The sequence below is a fragment of the Hibiscus syriacus genome, unplaced genomic scaffold, assembly GCF_006381635.1.
Source record: "Hibiscus syriacus cultivar Baekdansim isolate YM2019G1 unplaced genomic scaffold, ASM638163v2 tig00112383_pilon, whole genome shotgun sequence".
Taxonomy (NCBI): Eukaryota; Viridiplantae; Streptophyta; class Magnoliopsida; order Malvales; family Malvaceae; genus Hibiscus; species Hibiscus syriacus.
In genome coordinates, this window is record NW_024063319.1 from 4,256,436 (window position 1) to 4,278,786 (window position 22,351).

A 22,351-nucleotide genomic window follows, 5' to 3' on the forward strand; every position below is an offset into this window, starting at 1 on the left:
AAATGGAATAATAACAATCTTTTCTTTCGTTTGAAGCTCGAACACTTACCAGAATAATAGCACAGAATTTTGAAAAATTAGAATCCAAAAATCGCACAAATCCAAACCGAATCAAACCGCACTTAATTGGATCGGATCGGATCAGATTATTTTTTTAGAAACATCCAAACCGATCCAAACCACAAAAATTTATACTTTCGAATCGGATGAATTTATAGCTAAAAATCGATCCAAATCGACCGCGAACACCCCCTAGCATTAACCATAGCGAATAAACAGTGCCGTTTCTATCCCAAACGTGAGCTTCATCTGAATCTTCTGCTTACTGTGATCCGGAATCACAGCCGTCCGATCTGAGTACGGTGTGATATGATAAGAACAAGACAAAAAAGGCAGCCAACCCCCACATGATATAAAAGATTTCTTTTTCCATTTTAATGAATAATTGAATTAGATTTGTTCAGATCGATCTAACCTTTTTACGCTATTCATTACGTTCACAGACTCTGTAGTACACCTAAGCTGTGCTCAAGCAAATCCACAAATTTTTTTTTGGTTGTAAAGAAAGATCTGAAAAGGATAGTTAAAAAATCCAGAAGCTTTAGTTTTGGGTGGTGATACTCGCGAAACGCGTTTAGTTAAGATTCGTTCATTACTGTTGAAGTTCTTAAGGAATGTGTTGTTTTGAATTCGATTGACTTGATCTGTTTAATACGCTGAGGATGTCGGTTACGCACTGTTGATTTTGGAGGTAACTGCTTTCTTTTTTTCGAGCTTGATTTTTGGCTTGCCAATGGCGGGAGAGATTCAAGAACCTTTCAACATTAGTTTTTTGGTAAGTCTTTCTCTCTCTTTCTGTCCTTTCAGTTAGATATTTGGAATTTGGATTATTTGTTTATCAAATGGAATTATTTTTTTTTGAATTCTGTTGTTGTACTTCTTACTGAATATTTTGAGAACGTTTTATGTTTAGAAATGATGATTCTTATATTATTTTAACGGAGGAAATGATAATCTCGACGATGAAGTTTAAGATTAAAAAGAGAATAGCGGTCGGTTTACTTCACTTGCAAAGTGAATTTGCTTCTTATTCGTATATTGATTTTAATATCTGATGATATGCATCGCCTTGATTTTTTTGGGAACAAGGAAGTCTGTGCCTGTTTCCTCTTTGGATGATTTAAGTTTAAGCTTCAAAAGTTCTTTCACTTGCTATTGAGGTTCCATTGCTTGATTTTATGAAGTTTGATTATGATCACTGTTTCCTATGTCAATATTTGGTGATATATAGAATAAAATGTTAAAAAGATACAATGTAAAATCAGCTATGACTTCTGCGTACACTTGTATGTTTCTTTTTTTGAAGTGTATTGAATTCCTTCCTATCTTATTGAAGATCCTTTATCTCTTTCCATTAATAAATTTCAAGCTTCTTTCATTTGGTTTGGCAAAAGAGGCTATGAAGGTGCGGTGCAGGGTACGGCTTACTACTTACTACTTACTTTAGTATAGGACTAGAAACTTATCATGTACACTGGTAAATATAGACTAGCATAAGGTTTGATTTGTCTGGGTTAATAATTCATGATCATCATTCAAACTTGTGGATTCTAGTAATTAATTTGCATACCACACATAAACGGTTGATGATGAATGCATTGGATTTGGATAGTAATATTGAGGATCTGAAGGTAGGATATGGAGAACATGAATGCCAATTTCAGACAAGAACTGCAGTTATACTTAGGATATGGTATGCATTTTATCTACTTGTTTTGATACTAACTGGGAAAATTATATTTAGTAGATAAGTTACTTATCCCTTTTCCAATTTCAAATTGTCTATGGCACCAGGATTGTGCCATTAGAGATGCATACTATATTATTCTTGAAACTTTGAAAATCTGTAGAAGATTGTTATTAGCTTTAGTTGCTTACAGTATCTCAAGTACCTTCCAATATCCTATAAATAAGTGCAGGTGAATGTTATCTTGGGAACCTCTTTTATGAGTTTCTGATCCATGAAATGAATGATAAAATACAATTTTCTTTATACTGTATTAGATAATTTGTCCAGTCCACCTATTTGTTTTATTCTAACTCCACCTCTTTTTTGAACTGGGCAGACAGAATCTCTGCATTCTGGTTCTGTATCATTTGGCAGATTTGAAAATGAACCCTTAGCTTGGGAAAGAAGATCCTCTTTCTCACACAATAGATATCTTGAAGAAGTTGAGAAATTCTCAAAACCTGGTTCAGTTATTGAGAAGAAAGCTTATTTTGAAGCTCACTTTAGGAGGAAGGCACGTCTTCTCCAAGGTACATCTGAGGGCCAAAAATGGAGGTGAAGCTCAAACCTGTGAGAATGGTGTTGCTGCAAATGAGGGTTATGGAGAATATCAAACAGTTGAGAACCATTCTGCGGGGAACAAATCTTATGGAGAAGAATCTGATAGTTTAAGCAAAGATAGCTATTACAATCATTCTGATGAGAATGGTTTGGATCATGCAGATTATGGGGAAGATTTTTGTTGTGGGAATCAAGGAAGGCTATTTGATTATGAAAATGAAGGGAACCAGTCTGTTCGTGTGAATGAAGGTAGCCTTTGTGCTCATTCTGACAATAGTCCTGAAGATTCAGAATATCTTGGGGAGGGTGTATTGATTGAATGTGGAAGAGAATATCCTGAAGATTTATCCACTAATGAAACTCATGTTTTGGTTCCTGGGGATGTTAAACCTGAGGAGAGTCCTCAAAGTGAAATTGAATGTGATAAGCCACTTAGTAGAAGTGATAAACTAGAGAAAAATGTGGAGGAAAACCATGATGACGAAGCAATTAGCATTGATGAATCACTTAAGTCCAGGGATCCGTCTCCCATTGCTGGAACCACTGGAGAAGTTGATGCTGCTAAGTTAGGAATTCAACAAATCGATACTGCTAAGTTAGAAATTAAACAAAGTCATTCACCAAAGGTATGAGTTTATATTTATATTAGTTCTTGTTGGTTTCTGAAAAGTAGCATTCATTGCAGTAGCCAGAAACTTATTTCACATTGTTTTCTTATGTGATTACCTGCAATTTTTTGTCTTGAGTTTACGTACTTGTAGCTTATGCTTTTTGAACTTTTTTAATTCTAGTTGAAGACTACTATTGTACGAGCTACTAAACCAATGTTGAAGTCTCAAATGAGTGGTGATCATTCCCGGAAAAACATTTCTTCTGATCCTTCAAAAGTGGCTGCTAGGGTTCTAGAAAGAAAAGAAAAAAAGATCACAAGGAAAACAAAAGCAGAAAAACTACCATCACGAACTGCCACTCCAACTAGACTTCCAATGCACAGATCTCCAAAAAAAGAGGTGAAAGATTTGACTTTGACTTAAAAGTTAAATGACAACAACATCTGTATTACCTAATATTTGTTTTCTGTTAACCACTTTTATTAAGATTTCATATTGCTATTTGAATCCCCTTTTCCTTGGTCTTTCTTGTCCAGGACTTTGAGAGAGACAATGCTAACTTAAGCACCGAGCATAAAAGGTACTTCCTATTTCTTGCATTTGAAGAATATGTAAGTTTCTTTTGTAGGGACAGTTCAAATGATTATTTCATTCTTCTGACAGTATAAAAAGAGCAGTGACAAAGAATGTAATTGAAGCCCGACCTTCATTGAAAAAGATTGAACCTGTTGCTCACCAGACACCAAATAGGTATGTAGCAACAACGTGAGCACTGCTTTATGTCATAAAAAATTGAATTTTAACCTTAACGTATTCTTTTATTTAGGCTTAAGCAGACTGTCAATTCAACTCAGGCAGATGTAAAGTCAACTGCTGGGTCATTTCATTTCAAAAGTGATGAACGAGCTGAAAGGAGAAAAGAGGCAAGCGAGCATGCTTTCATTCTCAAACTTTTTTTTAAATTATTTTAGTTTAAGGATGAGCTTTAATGTCTTTATTAAAATGTTCAGTTCGTAATGAAATTGGAAGAGAAAATCCATGCCAAAGAGGCTGAGATGAATCAGATTCAAGCAAAAACACAGGTAAGGAAAGCATAAAATATTTGCTATTTACTATTCTAATGAAGATGAAATGGTATTCCTCTATGTTCTTCCTTCTTAGCATTTGAAATGAAGGGCCATGATGACATTTCTGGATTGGATGCTTTACTTTTCCTCTGTATGACAAAATTGATGGTTATTCTCTCGTGGTTGCTAACTTCATAAATAAATTGAATGCTTTGGTCTCATTGCAGGAGAAGACAGAGGCTGAAATTAAGCAATTGCGGAAAAGCCTTAATTTCAAAGCAAAACCCATGCCTTCTTTCTATCATGTTGACACAGCACCAGGGTCTAATGGAAACAAGGTACATTTGAAGCTAAACTATTGCTTTGATTTTATAATGCAGCTCATGTCTTCTATGTGATTAGTTCAAGGAAGCATGCCTTAATTTTTGCATTTCTAACTTGGAGGTTCTTACGGTGGCCCATATGTAATTATGTTCTAGCTAAAAGCTTTGGTGATTCACCGACTCTTCATTGTTTCTTTAATTTTCTTAAAAAGCATATAATATTTTGACATTCCATTTGGAACAATTTATTTAATTATATGAAGCAATAGTAATAAAAGATAATATTTATATTTTGTTCTTTGCACAGTTGTTATAGGGTTTTAGATCTTTGTTAACTTTTTTCTTCAATTCTACTGCATTTTTTCATGTTGGCTTTATTAGAATTCCTTGATCTGAAGAAAATTCTTATAAGATATGAGAGAACCTGAAATGAGTTGCACCATCCAAAGGATGCAGTCAAGGAAGGGAATTCTTATAATGGTTGATGACATAAAATTTATTATACGTAATTTTAGGCCAGCTCCATGGAAGATGCATAGTTTGCCTTAGCTCTGATAGGAAGTTGAACTTGTATGCCTTATCATGAACCTGTTTATATTTTGCTACTTTTTCATGTGATTAGTCCTATGATAATCTAAATCACTTATTTCATATTTTTGTTCCATTTGTCAATAGATTTTAACACTGGCTTTCTTCTATTTCGTTCTCAGGCTGCAGCATCTACTAAGAAACCAGCTAAAGTAGGACCAAAATCAGCTAATGCAGGGGTGGGATCAACTGCAAGGTCATCGTCTCTCTCCTGCGAAGCAAATAAAGAGGTCCTTGCTGGTGGTGGATTTGGAGTTGAGTCAAATTTTTATACAATTGAGTCATCATCTCAATCTGGCATCATATCCTCGACTCCACCAACTGGTAGTCATGGCTCCCCAGCATCTGTCACACAAAACAGTATCCTTTCGAAGAAAGAGAGAGGGAAAGAGAGCAATAATTTGCCAAAATATAGAATATCAGAGAATGGTAAGGTTGTAAAAGATCATAAGAATGGTGGCATGCCAAAAGTGGGAGCCCAGAGAAATAGCCGAGAGGTTATGAGGAAGAATAACATAAGTGCTGGAATTGCCAATGCCAGTGGTTCTGGTATGGGTTGTTTGGCAATTGTAGCTTCCTGAAATGATCAGCCATGGTGTCTCATCTTCACCCATTTTTCTTTCCCATTTAGGCTGGGTAGCCGACACAAGTATATTCGAATTATCTAATTCATGTCTTGCCTTCAATGCACATCGACTTTATACCGTACCAGGAATGTGATGGTGCCTGGTTTACATCGAAAACCAGATTCCCTGCGAGGGAAATAGCAGAATGGCAGGGCCGGTAATAGATTGTCGAGAGTAGTGTTTCAAAAAAATACTCGAAACAACTTAAATTATGGTGTCTCTGTTGTTGTAGCCCTTACCTACCACCTCTGCCAACATATTCCTCGCTAGAGAGATGAGATTTGAGGCAAGTGGTTCACTATTATCAGGTTAGAAACTCATTTCTTTTCCTTTTTTACCCTTTCAAATGGCAATGAATAGCATTTGAAGCCATGACCTTTGGCAGAAAGCAAGATGAAGGCAGATAAACAGAAAGCCTGAAAATATCTGAATTGCTCCATTTTGCCCCGGTTGTTCAGAGTTTTTAATACAAAGGGGAAATGCTTCCTTTACGCACCAATTGCTCTTTTAGCGTTATTAAGAAATACAAAATCAATCGTAGATGGTTAAAATTATGTTTTTAAGCTGTGAGACGGTTTATCAAACGTCCTTTTCGTCTGTAGATTGAGCATATGAAGAGAAATTTAGTGGCAAAAAGGAGTAAAACCAGGTTAAGGTGAACGACTTTTATTAAAGAATACTTGGAAATTTTCCATCATCATTTAAACTTGCGTTATCATCCACTGTGAAATCAAACCGAAATAGGCGAGGCATTTAATTAACTATAAAACGTACTTAAAATCATCTCATCTTTACTAAACAAAAGAGTTGGGGGGGGGGGGGGGAAGAAGTGCGTGTACTACCTGGACTCCTCGTTGTTTCCAAACCATCCTGATTCCTTTTCTAGTTACTCCCATAACCCTGGTTTGATATTAAATACTTACACAAAAACTGTTCTTTTTTACTTTTAGAGAAGCTAGTAATTCCCTAAACTAGAAAATAATAACTAGAATGATAAATACAAGAAAATTGGAGGTAGCAGTGATGATGAACCTTGATTTCCCTGGTCTAACCGCTGTTCCCGATGTCTGATCATCTGTTCGGTGTGGAGGTCTTCTATAGTAGAATGGGAAATAAGGCAAGATAGGGTCAGGAGGTGGCTGACCGTAGAAAGAACTGCCACCATAAGGTGGTGGTTGTGTGTAATATGGTAAGTTCCCTGTAGGTGGAGGGTATACCGCTCCTGATTGCGAAGGCGGTGAATAACTAGCCGGAGGTGTTTGAGTGACTATGCCACCTCCGCCGCTGCTTCCTCCTCCTCCGGGACCTGTTGGTGGTGGGTAACATGGATAAGGACATGGGCTATCTTGCTTGGTTTGAATAAAGAAGCTGAAGAAGAAGAAGAAGGTAGGGAGAGCTTTGATAAGTACTGTATTGGCCATGTTATAGAAACCAAAAATAGAGGGATGGAAAGAGAATTCTCAAAGTTGGATATAAAGAGCCAATGAAGGAAATTAAAGGATTGAAAAGTAAGCTCTAGCTGCCTAGTGTCCTTTGTGTTCAAGTTGATGAAACAGATACCACCTTTTACTGCTCAAAAGCAAGGGGAGGGGGCGGAAATGTCACATTTCTGGACCCCATACCACTTCGAAACTTTGCATTGAAGAATTCATTATGAGCAATGAGTTGTTTCCAAGAAAGGGTTGCTGAGGATTGCTTTGCTTGTAGGAGAGATGGAATTTTTTGGTTCCAAATCCACAAGAAACTGAAACAGGGGGGCCTCTGTTTTTCACATGAGCTTCAGGATTCCATTTGTTTCGGTTTTCTTTGTAAATGTTTCTAAATTCGATGAAAGTGGATTGATCATTCTGTTTCTCTGAATATTCTAAATTCCATGAAATTTGACACATTTTAAGGTAGGATTTTTCATGCACTGATTGGAATTTGTGTCAAATATTCAAAAGCAAACTGCACTTTTTGAAGAGCTCAATAAAGTTGAGTCCAGCTTTTGATGGCATGATAATAGAACAGAGGAGATTAGTTGATGATGTGTGAAAATTATGATCTGTTTTTAGGATCCAATACCCCCAAAAATAATGCTTTGGAAGCATGAATCAACCTCTCACGTCCCTATGTATTTCAAATCAATACATTAAATATAAATAATTATATAAAAAACACTATGCATCATTTCATTGACATATTAAATTTATTTTATTTATTTATTATGTTTAAGGGTTAATAGTATTTTTAATTGGCCCAATAAATTTGGTCACACAAATACCAACCCTAGGAGGCTAAACCTAATCTTGTTAGAGGCAAAGAGAAGTGAAATTGGGGACTGTGTTTTTTTAGAGGGTAGGTGGATCAGTGAATTTGATTTCTTTTCCTTATGATTTGAGAGTTTCGCCAGATTAATTCAGATCGATTTACGTCGTACGTTAGTGATTTTGATTTTTTTAGTGCAATTTTAAGCACCTTGTTTTGGCGTGTGGTGCGGTTGTTGACTCCATTATTGATTCCAAACTCCATTATTGACTACATTATTTATTATTTTAATTTATTTGTGGATTGTTATTTTAGAGTTTAATATTTAAAAATATTTCATATACACTTTTGATAAATTTTTTATTAAATTTATTAATTTATGTTTATATTAAGTTCTATATAGTATCATTATATTTTACCTATAATTAAAAAAAATAAAGTTTAATTTAGTGGCCGCATTTGCTTGAAAGAATCCTAAATTTCCAAACGCATACCAAACCTTGAAGCTCAATCAAACCCTCCCCTATTATTTTAGGCATCACTTTAGTTTTGTTAGGGATTCATATCATCCACTTATGTTGATTAATATTATTCAATTTTATATTAATTTAAAATAATTAGATGAATATGAATAAATAAATAATTTTTTACATATAAAAAAAACTCATTTTAAATTATGTATTTCGACAATATATCACGAGAGAATATGCTTCAACTTTAAAATTATACTCACTCAAATATTTGAGATTCAATGAAAACTTCGAGAATTTTGAAGGCAAATTTGAGTTTTATCATTGATGAATTTTTGTTTTTTTAGTTATGTTTATATTTATTATAGTTTAAATTAAGAGTTAAGTACATGAATGATTACTTTCGTTTATGTTTTGTTCACTTTTCTCACTGATTTCAAAATACATAATATTTGACCACTTTCGATTTTATTTAATTAAGATGTGACAATTTTTGTTTTTATTTAATGAAGATGTAGTCACTAAGGATTAATTGTCGTTAGATTTTTAATGAACTATTGATGTGTAATATATAAAATTAGAAATGATAAACTACACAAATGGTCACTAATATTTTAGTAAATTTTTGTTTCCCCGTTGAAATTTCAAAATTAGCAAATTGGTAATTAAATCATCAAATTGCTCCTTATGATTCTTCTATATATCTCTCCATCATCTATTAACCCAAAAAAGTGGCTAGTGGCAATATAAGTTTGGTGAAGTATTTCATACTAATGAAGACTAGAATTCAAGGGTGGGAAAATTCGAGAAATTTTCAATCCAAAGGTGTATTTTCTTTCTTTATTTTTCATGGATTTTATTTTTCTAGGCATTCTTCGACTCTTAATGGGCAGTGTGGAGTAAGGGGATGAAAAAACCGCTTAGGGGAACATATATCACAAAATGGTATCAACCAAATTGTTATTTTAAAAACTTCAGTAGAAAAATAAAAATTTATTCAAATATTAGAGATCATTTGTGTGATTTACCCTTTCTAATTTTATATATTTACTATGACACATCAACAATCCGTTAAAATTATAAAAACGACTAACCCTCCGTGACTACATCCTAATCATATAAAAATTAAAGTAACCATATATTATGTTTTTTTTGAAATCAGTGAGGAAAAGTGGACAAAACATAAACGAAAATGATAAATCATGTAGTTAACTCTTAAATTAATTAAAATATTGATATTGTTAAATACTATATGTCATAATCGGATTCGTTATAAAAACATCATATTAAATTAAAGATAATTATCGAAATGCACAAATCAAATTATCTCAATGGTTAAAGAAATGATTGTTATTTCTAGAGGTCCTAGATGGGTAGATTCGAGCACCAGCGACTACAACAGAAGTGATTGAATGTTCATTGTCAAATAATTAAGATTATTTAGAATTAATATTATTTTGTGAATACCCTAACTTAATAATAATAAAAAAAGGTAATTATCAAAATGAGATAACAATCTATATAATATGCCAAAAACCCTTTTTCATTTGGTCCCTATCTTAATGACAAAACTCAAAAAGAGGATTGAAACGTGGCCTTTGTTATCCTTACAAAAAGAATAATTTGTTTACTAAATTTTTTTTTTTTGAAAGAATACTAAATTTGAAACTAAGCTTTGGGAATTTGGCAAAAGAAGAGTAGAGCCACCACATCTTCAATAGGCAATAGCAACACTTATCCTTCAATTCTCTTAGCTAATCGATTACTCGTTCATGGGTTGTCAAACATAAATCTATTTTTTGAAATTTCAATAGCAATCTATTAATTTCCATATAACAATTGTGAATATTTAAAGCTAAAATTATTATTCTTAATTTCTTATATAAAAAGTGTGATTGAGTCAAGAGTTGAATGAAAAAAATTGGGTTGATGAAATTTTTAAATATTATTTTATCAGTAAAATTTTATTTAAAATTTATGTGGATGAACCAAGCTCTGAAAATGTGGGATCCATGAGTTGGTGATGAAATCGAGGTTGATCTCATCTGACACATTTCATATCGTCAGAATCTCATTTTCAACGGGAAACGACGGTGCTAGGCGGAGACGCCGCCTGTTCCCCATCACCTCCGCCACTTTCCCACCTCTGTTCTTTAACAAACCTTATGTTTCACGAAGAAAAAGGAAATACCAACTGAAAATCAGGTCAATATGTTGAGTAAAAAAGAAATTCTAAATTGTTTATTATTGATTTGATCAATATCAATATACAACAAGATCCTTGGTAATCCCAACTCAAACGGCACGAAAAACCAATAATCCACATACCAAACCCAGTAATCCCACTTCAAATTTTCTGCTTGCAGGACTATAAGTTTAGTCAATAGGGTACAGGTTCCCTGGTGGACCAGTTATGTATATGAAGGATGGTAGAGCAGGCGGCGGCGGACAGTATTGGGTTGGCGGCTTCTTCGGTGTAGGCGGGGTCAACACGGGCGGTGACGGTGGTGGAGTGTTATGTTTGGCTTGAAATTAAATTTGATAAGTTGAAAAATTCATCTTGGTTGGTGGCCAACTTATTGCAAAATTCATCTTTGGTAGGTGGTCAACTTTGTACATGGGAATTTCATCTTTGGTCCCTAAAATATTAGGTTATTTATAAGTTTAGTCCTTAAAACTCAACTATAAATAGGCCTAAGTATTTCATTAGAAATCATCCCAAAAACAAGTTCTCTCTTCCTGTTATTTTCTTCGTTCTCTCACTTTGGGAACTCTAAAGAATTCCATTTGTTGTAATATTTGTTAATAGTGAAGTTATCATCCGGTGTGGTGTCCGAGGAGTAGACGATATTGTAACACCCCAACCCGTACCCAACCCGAATACGAGTCCGAGATGTCACATTGACTTTTAATAACGATATTTTTACAAAATATCATAACATTTGAACTCATTTTAAGAAAATACGATCATATATTGTTGAATTGTGTTTGTTATAAAATTTTTAGTCAAAAACGTATTTATGAACAGTAAAATACGGTATGAACAGATATATTTGTTGAATTGTGTTTGTTATAAAATTTTTAGTCAAAAACGTATTTATGAACAGTAAAATATGGTATGAACAGTGTCGTATGAACATGATGAACAATACCATGAACATTACTGCTACAGTACCGAATGTTAAAATTTTCCAGATTACAAATAGGGTACCGATACCCTGCTACAGTGTACCGATACCCTGCTACAGTGCTGCTACAGTACTGCTACAGTACTTCCGTAAAATACATATAAATTCATAAAATTGAAAACGTTCGTCTTCTTTCATTTACCATTTACAAATATACATTTAAAACGTTACCAAAATTCAATCATATGATTTTACAAAACCGATTAAAATATATCGGATTCAAATCTTTTATATTACATGCCAACTAAATTCTATATAACCAAATACATGAAATTCAACTACATTTCTGATCTGATATTCGGTAAGGAGAACTAACCTGTCTTGTTTCTCTTTACTTCTCTTTTCGCTTTCCAAACCTACGAGTGAAACAATCACATGCTGAGTCAATGACTTAGTGAGGCATATAAAACATATAATGTAACCATATACCATTTCATATAAACAAACGACATACATCTGCAAATACTATCATTAATCACTTTTACTTACCATATATTCATCATATAACACATATATCACTATACCAAGGAATAAACATATCATCATGTAATTTCTATAACATATTTCTTATAATTCATGCAATACCTTTGAGATCACCACAAGCATATGCATCTTATATATTGTATTTGTTGTTGTCTCTTTATTAGCCCATGTACATTTTTGAGAACTTAAGGTATTCGAGTACATTGAGTTTGTGCACAAATACTGTCACCACAGCTCGTATAAATTTACACCGAAGTAACATGTAGAATTTGCACCGAAGTGTCGCGTTGAAATGCACCGTAGTGCCATATAAGATTGTCCATAAGGACCACATATAAATTCCTTAAGAATCATATACATATACCAAAGATCAAGTAAGTGTCTCAAAAGACCTCATACATGCTCCAAAGAATACATATACGTCCCGAAGGACCACGTAGAATTTGTCCCGATGGACCGCGTAGACCCTCTACTCTTGGCATGTCAACTATACCTCTAGATCTCATGACACATAACATGGGCATTATTTTTCATATTTTTCACATATCATATCATCACATAGTTCACTTACACGTAGAACATTTTCATATGATTCATATTCATATGTCACATAGCTTATACTTTGTTCTTATGCCTTCTCATAGACATATATTCTTTCTCACGTAGTCATATAGGTCAATATCATATAACATATATCATTTCTCATTTGTCCATGTATGTATGTCATATCTTGTTCACATATGCTTCACATACATCACATATATCACATTCATATCACATATTCATATGAGCTCACGGTTTTATCACTTCTCATATTATTTCACATATACACCTTTATATCATATAAACCCCTATCTTTTCTCACACATCTTCTTATTATATCATTCACCTTTCCATTTATTTACATAAGCCACATAGCATTTACAAGAACATATCCAATCATATAATCAAGCATCCATACATTTTCATGTCATTCATTTCCTTCTCTATATCCTTATCACATAGCTTATTTTATTTCTCATGTTTTTATGTAAGCACATATGTCATGTCTTGTTTACTTATATTCATATATCTATCATACAACACATAGAACAACATGTCAAACATATCAAGTATACATGTAATCATGTAAATTATGTCACATACAATAACATTTTAAGAATTACTTCTTACCATAGTAACTCCATCACTAGCTCATCGCAAGCCAATGTTCGTTCTATAAACAAAAATTAAATTGCACTCACCTTAGCCTTGCTTTGATTCAATCTTAATCCTTTGATTATTCTAGAACTTGTTTAGGCTCAATATCTACATAAATATAACATTTCAAAACAGCTATCAGAAGCCTAAACCTTAAACTTGATGTTAATAACTTAAGCCGGTTTAATGAACCAAATTTCCATTTTTTATTTAAGGGGTATCGATACCCCCTCCCCAGGGGGGTATCTGTACCCTCTGCACAATATGGAATTTTTGTTTAAACCCAGAAAATCATTATTCATGCCCGAAAATTCACTATAACAACTTAAATTCTTCATGTTTTATTCACTTTTCATTCTTAACTCAGATATACATACTTAAACTAATTTATATCCATTCATTTCATCTTAAACCTCAAAATTCTATTCTCCATATAGAAACAATAATCATACCAAATTTTCCATGTTATCCAAACTTAATTCTAACACTTCTAACTTCTTATTCTCATAGATGACAAGTCAAATTCAACCTCCAAATTCATTTAAACATTTATATTCAAAATTTCACTTCAAAACCCATTTTCTTTAATCTGTCATAACTCCTTTATCTTTTGAATTTAAGATACCTTAAGCTTAGTTATCATCTAATGATCAAAAACCAACCTTTAATTCAACAAATAATCAACAAAATCGAAAACTCACCTTTGCCTAGTCTTCCACAGTTGGAGAAGAAGAAATGAAGAAGAAGATGAAATGTTTTCATCTCTTATTAAAGAGGATAAAAATATCTTTAATGTTAATTGACCATTTTGCCCTTTAATTCCTTAAATAATTACTAAAACCTTTCCGGAAATATTCCCAAATAAATCATTGAACTATTCAACTATTCTACTTTAATTACCAAATTTCAAAATGTTGAAACATTTTAATATTTCGATATAACAAATTAAGTTAAATGGATTTTAAGATTTTCCAAATGATTTTCTAAGTATATTCGATATAACTATTCGAATATCAAAACATTACTCCAAATATTTCAAAAATCATTTTTGATCCTTACTTAAGTGTAAAATTAAGTTTTAATCATAAAACAATTTCAAAATATTTTACAAAGTATTTCGAACCAATTCAAAGCCAAAAATTCCAGAATACTCAGAGGGAACCGATTCCCCCCATAGGAGGAACCGATTCCCCCCTGAATGGTTTGGCTCCGAGATTTCCAGAATGCTCGGAGGGAACCGATTCCCCCCAAGGGGGTACCGATTCCCCCCCTGTTCAACGGTCGAAATATTTGAATTTTACACTTAGGGAACCGATTCCCTATGATAGGGAACCGATTCCCCCCACTGTCCAAGCTGTTTTATTAAATGTTTTCACACTAAAACGGCTATAATATCTTCTCTAATTATCCCCAACGTTCAGAAGTGATCCAAGGTGTATTTAAGCAAGCTTAGAAGCCATTGATCAACAACAAGAAACATCAAGCAACTAGAATCAAGAGAGAATCAAAGAGAAAGCATCAAACCTCAAGTTTGAGCATTTCAAGCCCATTTTCATTCAATATTCATTTTGCTTTCAAGAACACTTTTTGTGCTCAATTGTATTCATCTTTGAGTGTTCTTTTCTTTGTTCTAGAATTGTGCAAACATCTTACCTTGTGAGGTTTTCTTGTAAGTTTGCAAATTTGTAATCTTCTCTTTGAGAAAAGAGTGTTCTCAAGAGTTGGGGTATACTCTTGAGGGAATTGTAAGGTTATCTCTTTGGCCTCAAAAGAAAGAACAAATTAGTGAATTTGTTGGAAAATCCTTAGTGTGGATAGCTAAGGTAGTGGACGTAGACTTTGTTTGAGAAAGTCGAACCACTGTAAATCGCTGTGCAATTGCTTTCAATTTTCTGCAAAAGCTTCCACAAAATTTTTATTGCCAATTCACCCCCCTCTTGGCCAATTTCGTCATTCGATTAACTCAACAATTGGCATCAGAGCCTAACTCATTTGAAGGTTTAATCGCCTCTTGAGTCGATCCGGGAAGAGTTACATCGATTACAAAGTCATCAATGGCCTCCACTTCAAACTTCGACTCCGGTCTTGATTCGATGCCCGTCAACAAGCCTCCTTTCTTCAATGGAGCTAACTATGCCTATTGGAAGAATAGAATGATGTACTTCATTCAAGCAAGTGACATGGGAGCATGGAATGCTGTAGAAGAAGGATACATCAAACCTCTCACTCATCCAAGGTTGTGGAGTGAAGGAGAGACAAGAATGTTCCAGCTCAACTCCAAAGCCATCCATATTATTTTTTGTGCTCTTGGACCAGATGAATACGGAAGAGTTTCATCGTGTACAACCGCCAAAGAAATATGGGACAAACTTCAAGTCACACATGAAGGTACAGATGAGGTAAAGAAATCAAAAATTAGTATTCTAACACATAGCTATGAAAATTTCAGGATGAAACCAAATGAAGACATCAAAGCTATGACGGATAGATTTTCAACGATTGTCAATGGTCTCAAATCATATGGAGAGATCATCTCAAATGAAAAGCTTGTGAGGAAGTTAGTCTACTCCCTCCCAAAATCATGGCAATCAAAGAAGACGGCAATCATCGAGTCTAAGGACCTATCGTCCTTAACTCTTGAAGAACTTATCGGTTCACTCCTCACTCATGAGATGATGCTTGAAGATGAGGTGGACCTTGATAAAGTTGAAGAGACACCAAAGGAGAAGGAGAAGAAGAAAAACATTGGAGTTGCTCTCAAATCCACAAAAGATGAGAGTGATTCTAATGATGATGACGACGAGGAAATGGCATTGTTTGCCAAACGGTTCAGAAAAATGATGAGACCTTACCAAGGAAGAAAATTCAAACGAAACGAAGGCCTCAAAAATGAACCAAAAGAGAAGGACCCAATCATTTGCTATGAATGCAAAAAGCCGGGGCATGTCAAATATGATTGCCCACAATTGAAGAAAAAGGGTCAATCAAAGAATAAGCACAAGGCTCATGTGGCTACATGGAGCGATGAAGAAGGTTCCGATGAAGAGGAACAAGAAGTAGCAAACTTGTGCTTGATGGCATTCGGGGAAGATTCTAAGGTAACCTCTAACTCATCTGATTTTGATGATTTATCTTATGATGAGTTATTTGAGGAGTACAATGGGTTGGCTTCGGATTATGAGAAATTGTTTTTAAAATATAAAAATGATGTTTCAAAATTGAAAAATGAAAACAAACTCATATCCAAAACCAACAACGATCTTGAAAGTAAAATAAAAATTTGCAAATCAAACTAGAAGAGTTTGAAAAGAAAAATTTAGATTTGCAAAATTTACTTTCAAAGATCAATGATGATCATCAAAAGAAAATTGATGATCTTAAAACTTCTTTTGATAAAGTTGGAACAAAACATTTTGAAAAAGGTGAAAATTCAAAATCCAACTTTGTTAGAAAAGGTTTTAGAAACTACAATCATAGAGGTCCCCAAAGAACCTCAAATGGAAAAATCATTAGAAGTGTGTGGGTTCCTAAAGAACTCATTACTACTAAAGATAAAAATATCCTACACAAATGGATACCTAAAGGGACTAGGATTTTGGAAACTAATGAATATGGACCCAAAAGAATTTGGGTACCAAAAATCAAAAATTAATCTATGTTTGTAGGGAAAGGAGCATTGCTACAAGGCACGGGAAACAAATTCAAACTCATGGTACCTTGATAGTGGATGCTCAAGACATATGACCGGAGACAAAAGCCGGTTCATTGAGCTTAACGCCAAAAATGGAGGAGAAGTGACTTTTGGAGACAATTCAAAAGGTCACATTGAAGGTATTGGTACAATAGGTAATACCTCTTCCATACAAATTAAAAATGTTTTATATGTGAATGGATTAAAGCATAATCTATTGAGTATTAGTCAATTATGCGATAAAGGATTCAATGTCTTATTTGAAATTAATGGTTGTAAAGTCATTGACATTGCATCTAATCGGATTATGCTTGTTGGTCATAGAATAGGAAACATTTACATGGTGCATTTAGATTCTATTGATATGACTAATTTATGCCTAGTTGCTAAGGATGAGCATGATAGTTGGTTATGGCATAGGAGACTAGGTCATGCTAGTATGAGTGTTTTGCAACGGCTAATTCAAGGTGATTTAGTTCGAGGGTTGCCTAAGCTTAAATTTGATAATGATAAAATCTGTGATGCTTGTGCTAAAGGAAAACAAAAACGAGTTTCTTTTAAATCTATTAATGATGTATCAACTAGTAGAGTATTACAATTGATCCATTTAGATCTTTTTGGGCCAACTAGAACTACTAGCTTGGGAGGAAAACAATATGCATTTGTCTTGGTAGATGACTATTCTAGATACACTTGGGTTCTATTCTTAAGTACTAAAGATGAAGCATTAGAAAATTTCATCACATTTTCAAAAATAATCCAAAATGAAAAAGGTTACTCTATCACTAGTGTTAGAAGTGATCATGGAACTGAATTTGAAAATCTTGGATTTATTGAGTTTTGTAATTCTAACGGTATTAGCCACAATTTTTCAGCACCTAGAACCCCTCAACAAAATGGAGTTGTTGAGAGGAAAAATCGAACTTTAGAAGAAATGGCTAGAACCATGCTTTGTGAAAATAATTTGCCAAAATATTTTGGGCGGAAGCCACAAATACCGCTTGTTATGTTGTAAATCGAGTAATGATTAGGCCAATTTTAAAGAAAACTCCATATGAAATTCTCAAAAATAAAAAGCCTAACATTAGCTATTTTCATCCTTTTGGATGTAAATGTTTTGTTTTAAACAACGGTAAAGAAATCTTGGTAAATTTGATGCTAAAAGTGATGAAGGAATTTTTCTGGGTTATTCCTTAAATTCTAAAGCTTATCGTGTATTTAATAAAAGAACTTTAGTTGTAGAAGAGTCTATACATGTTGTTTTCGATGATAATCCCCTTCCGAGGAAGGATTCTTCTGTTAATGATGATGTAGGTATTGTACAAGCAAATGACGTTAGACATTACGTTGGAGAATCATCATCAAAGGAAGAAACAAAAGATGAGGAAACTCATGATCCCCTCGAGAATCCAACCATTGAAGAAAGGGAAGTATCTTTTCCAAGAGAGTACAACTATGTCAAGGATGGTGAAATTATAGGTGATCTATCAAAAGGGGTAACTACTCGATCTTCTCTTAGAAATATCTGTAATTATGTTGCATTTATTTCATGCATAGAGCCTAAGAACATCAAAGAAGCATTAAAAGATGAACATTGGATTATGGCTATGCAAGAAGAATTAAATCAATTTGAGAGAAGTAAAGAATGGACATTAGTTGAAAGGCCTAGTGATAAATCTACTGTAGGTACTAGATGGGTTTTTAGAAATAAACTTGATGAAAGTGGTAATATAGTGAGGAACAAGGCTAGACTTGTTGCTCAAGGCTATACTCAAGAAGAAGGCATAGACTATGATGAAACATACGCTCCCGTAGCTAGGATGGAAGCAATTAGAATGTTATTAGCATTTGCATGTTTCAATGAATTTAAATTATATCAAATGGATGTTAAAAGTGCATTTTTAAATGGTTTTATAAAAGAAGAAGTGTACGTGGAACAACCTCCAGGTTTTGAAGATTCAAATTTTCCGGATCATGTTTTAAAATTGACAAAAGCTCTTTATGGTTTAAAACAAGCTCCTAGAGCTTGGTATGAAAGATTGTCAAATTTTTTAATTGAAAAAGGTTTTTTAAAAGGAAAGGTTGACACTACATTGTTTTTAAAGAGAAAAGGTAAAGATTTATTAGTAGTTCAAATTTATGTTGATGATATAATATTTGGTTCTACTAATGATGTTCTTTGTCAAGAATTTTCTAAGCTAATGCAAAGTGAATTTGAGATGAGCATGATGGGGGAGCTCTCATTTTTCTTGGGACTCCAAATCAAGCAAAGAAAAGATGGCATCTTCATTAATCAAGCTAAGTACGTCAAAGATATGCTCAAGAAGTTTGGACTGGAAAATGGGAAACCTCATAACACTCCAATGAGCTCTTCAACAAAGCTTGACTTAGATGAAGGAGGTAAATGTGTAGATGTTAAATTATATAGGTCAATGATTGGCTCTTTGCTTTATCTAACTGCAAGTAGACCGGACATTATGTTTAGTGTTTGCTTATGTGCTAGATTTCAATCATGTCCTAAGGAATCACATTTACTAGCTGTTAAGAGAATCTTTAGATACCTTAAGGACACTCCTAGTTTAGGACTTTGGTATCCTAGAGACTCTAGTTTTAGCTTGCATGCTTTTTCTGATGCGGATTATGGAGGATGCAAATTAGATAGGAAAAGCACCTCCGGTACTTGCCAATTCCTTGGAAATATGCTGATTTCTTGGTTTTCAAAGAAACAAAATTGTGTTGCATTATCTACCACTGAAGCTGAATACATTTCAGCTGGTAGTTGTTGTGCACAAGTTTTATGGATGAAACAACAACTTTTTGATTATGGAATTGAAGTAGGTACTATTCCTATCAAGTGTGACAATACTAGTGCTATTTGTCTCACTAAAAATCCCATCCAACACTCTAGAACTAAGCACATTGAAATAAGACATCACTTCATTAGAGACCATGTCACTAAGGAAGATGTAGTTCTAGAATTTGTTGATACTTTGCACCAATTAGCGGATATCTTTACAAAACCCTTAGACAAGGAAAGATTTTGGATACTTAGGAGAGAATTAGGTTTGACCAATCTATCTTCACTTAGTGTTTAAAATAATTTTAGCACTTTTAATAAATCTTGAAAAATGCTTATATTTTTTTGATTGCATTCTTGCTATTAGTTAGGGGAGTTTGTGATTCTTAATGAAAATTAATTTTATGTTCAAAATCAATTAAAGATTAATTTAATTATTTGAACATAATTAATGTTTGATATATGAGTTGCCAATACCACTAGAAAAGATTAATTTAGCATTTTGTGCTTAAAAATTCGGATTTTAGCATTTTGGTGCAGAGGGAATCGATCCCCCCTGAGGGAACCGATTCCCCCTTTGAAGGGGAACCGATTCCCCCCACAGGGGAATCGATACCCCCCTGGGGTTCTGCTAAAATCGGGCAGAATAAACCCAAACTCTCCAAAAACCCTCTTCCTCTCTCTCTCCGCCGTTCTCACCCTCTAAACCCCTCAAATCTCCATTTTTGCCTCAAATCAACGATATTAATCGGAATTTGCTTCATAAATCATCTTCCAAACCTGTTGGAATCATTAAAATCGTGCAAACAACATCTAAATCCCCTCAATCTTCATATTTCAAGGTAAATTTTTCTAAACTCTTTATTTCATTATTTTTGAACATAGGATTAGTTTCAATTAGTTCTAGGTTGAAATAGTGATCGGGCATTGATTATTTAGTGATTAGAAACTAGATGTTACAACTAATTTCATCAAAAACACAAGAATTTTTCAAATTTTTTTTAAAATTTTCGAAATAAAAAAAATGTTATTTTTCAAATTATTGTGTTTTGATCAAATTATATTGTTATTATGAAAAACTATACATATATTGTTTCTCAAAACCATATTTTTCAAAAGATTTTCAAAAACTTTGCCCATTAGGATTGTTTTAGAGAATCTTGAAATATTGAGGACTCATTTGAGTTTTGGGATTAATTGAATTGCATACACTTGTTTTAAAATTGCAGGTTATTATATCTATTCCGATTTCCTTCACCATGTCAAATCCTAAACGTCCTAGGTCTTCATCTAATCGTTCCAGTCGTCAACCAAATCCACCTCCAAATCCTCATTCTATTCCAATTTCTAATCCCAATCCCACTGATCCTAACTTGACCATCCAAAATTCGTGTTTCAATCATCCTGGGTCTAGAAATCACCGATATTGGTATTATCAATATTTCGATTCTTACAAAATCCGGGAAGAACGTATTCCTTCTCGTCAAGCTATGTTAGCTATCGATTTTAAATATCTTCCCATTTTACAAGAATGGAAATTTGATAAACTATTTGATCTTGAACCCATCGTTTACCATCAACTTGTTCGTATATTCTACTCTAATGCTGTATGTGTTAAAAACCAAGCTGAAACAGAAACCATAGGAATTCGTTCCTACCTCCTAGGACAATTCTTATATATTGACCCGACATATATAGCCAATACATTTAGATTAGATAATGATGGTATCTCGAATGAAAAACAAATTTTAGGTTCTCGTTACAAAAGAAGAGATAGTGCGAGTGTCTTAGACCTACATGAGCGTTTTCTTCATCTAATGATTTCTTGGTGGTTTCGACCATCCGGAGGTCGTTATTCTACTCTTAGAGCTTTGGATCTTTGGTGGTTACATTGTTTTGAAAACCGTATTAAAATTAACCTACCTCAGATTATTTTTGCTGAAATTGTTGAAACCGTAAATCTTGTTCCTAACAAGAAACACTGTTCATCTCTAGTTTACGGTTGCTTTTTGAGTAATCTGTTTTCCAAAGCTGGGCTTAGAGTCAGTCTAGATGCCGTTTTTCCTCTTAAGAAACAAATAAATCTTCTTTCCTTAACGAGAGCGGGATGGGTAAAGGACAAAGAAACCGGTGAATGGGTTCGTTCTTCTACTCCGGGAGCTAGTTCTTCACAAGCTCCACCCGAAGCTGACGAAGATCCCGAGTTTGAACAATTAATGAGGGATATTGATGAAGTTGAAGAAGAACCTGATCAGCCCGAAGAGCAGCCCGAGGAGCAAGCACAACAAACGCATCAAATGCCTCCATATTTTCAATCCTTTATGGAGACATTCGATTTCCGATACGCTACCATGGACTCGCGTTTTTCCTCTATAGAGTCTCATTTATCCACAATGGGAGCTCAACAATTAGAGATTCTTCGGGAGATGCGTGCAAACAATGAATCAACCAACGCTCGTATCAATGAACTCACACACGAGATGGCCGCTATGCGAGCCCGTTTTCCTCCTACCGATCCGGATGCTTGATTTTATGTTTAGCTTTAAAACTTTGAACAAAATGAATATTGTTTCAACATTTTGATATGTTTGATTTTGTGGATTGTTGGATTTTGTATATATGAATGGTGTGAACTTATATGTTTGGTTTGTTTTATTCATTTTTGCATCATTTACATTATCATTAGCAATATGACCAATTTTGTCATATC

General features: G+C 33.9%; 1 protein-coding gene and 1 pseudogene across 1 annotated transcript; one reads left to right on the plus strand and one right to left on the minus strand.

Moving 5' to 3' along the window:
* The first annotated feature begins 511 nt into the window (after positions 1-511).
* LOC120178827 lies at positions 512-6,052 on the plus strand (annotated as a pseudogene).
* Positions 6,053-6,295: 243 nt separating this feature from the next.
* Positions 6,296-7,050, minus strand: LOC120178829 (basic salivary proline-rich protein 4-like). The gene has a single exon (XM_039184610.1). It carries the CDS (start codon positions 6,984-6,986, stop codon positions 6,537-6,539), a length of 450 nt encoding a protein of 149 aa, XP_039040541.1. The 5' UTR covers positions 6,987-7,050; the 3' UTR covers positions 6,296-6,536.
* Between the last annotated feature and the right edge of the window lie 15,301 nt (positions 7,051-22,351).

What these genes read in the sequence shown, in the direction of transcription:
- LOC120178829 (XM_039184610.1), bottom strand. Translation starts at nt 6,986, where the DNA reads ATGGCCAATACAGTACTTATCAAAGCTCTCCCTACCTTCTTCTTCTTC.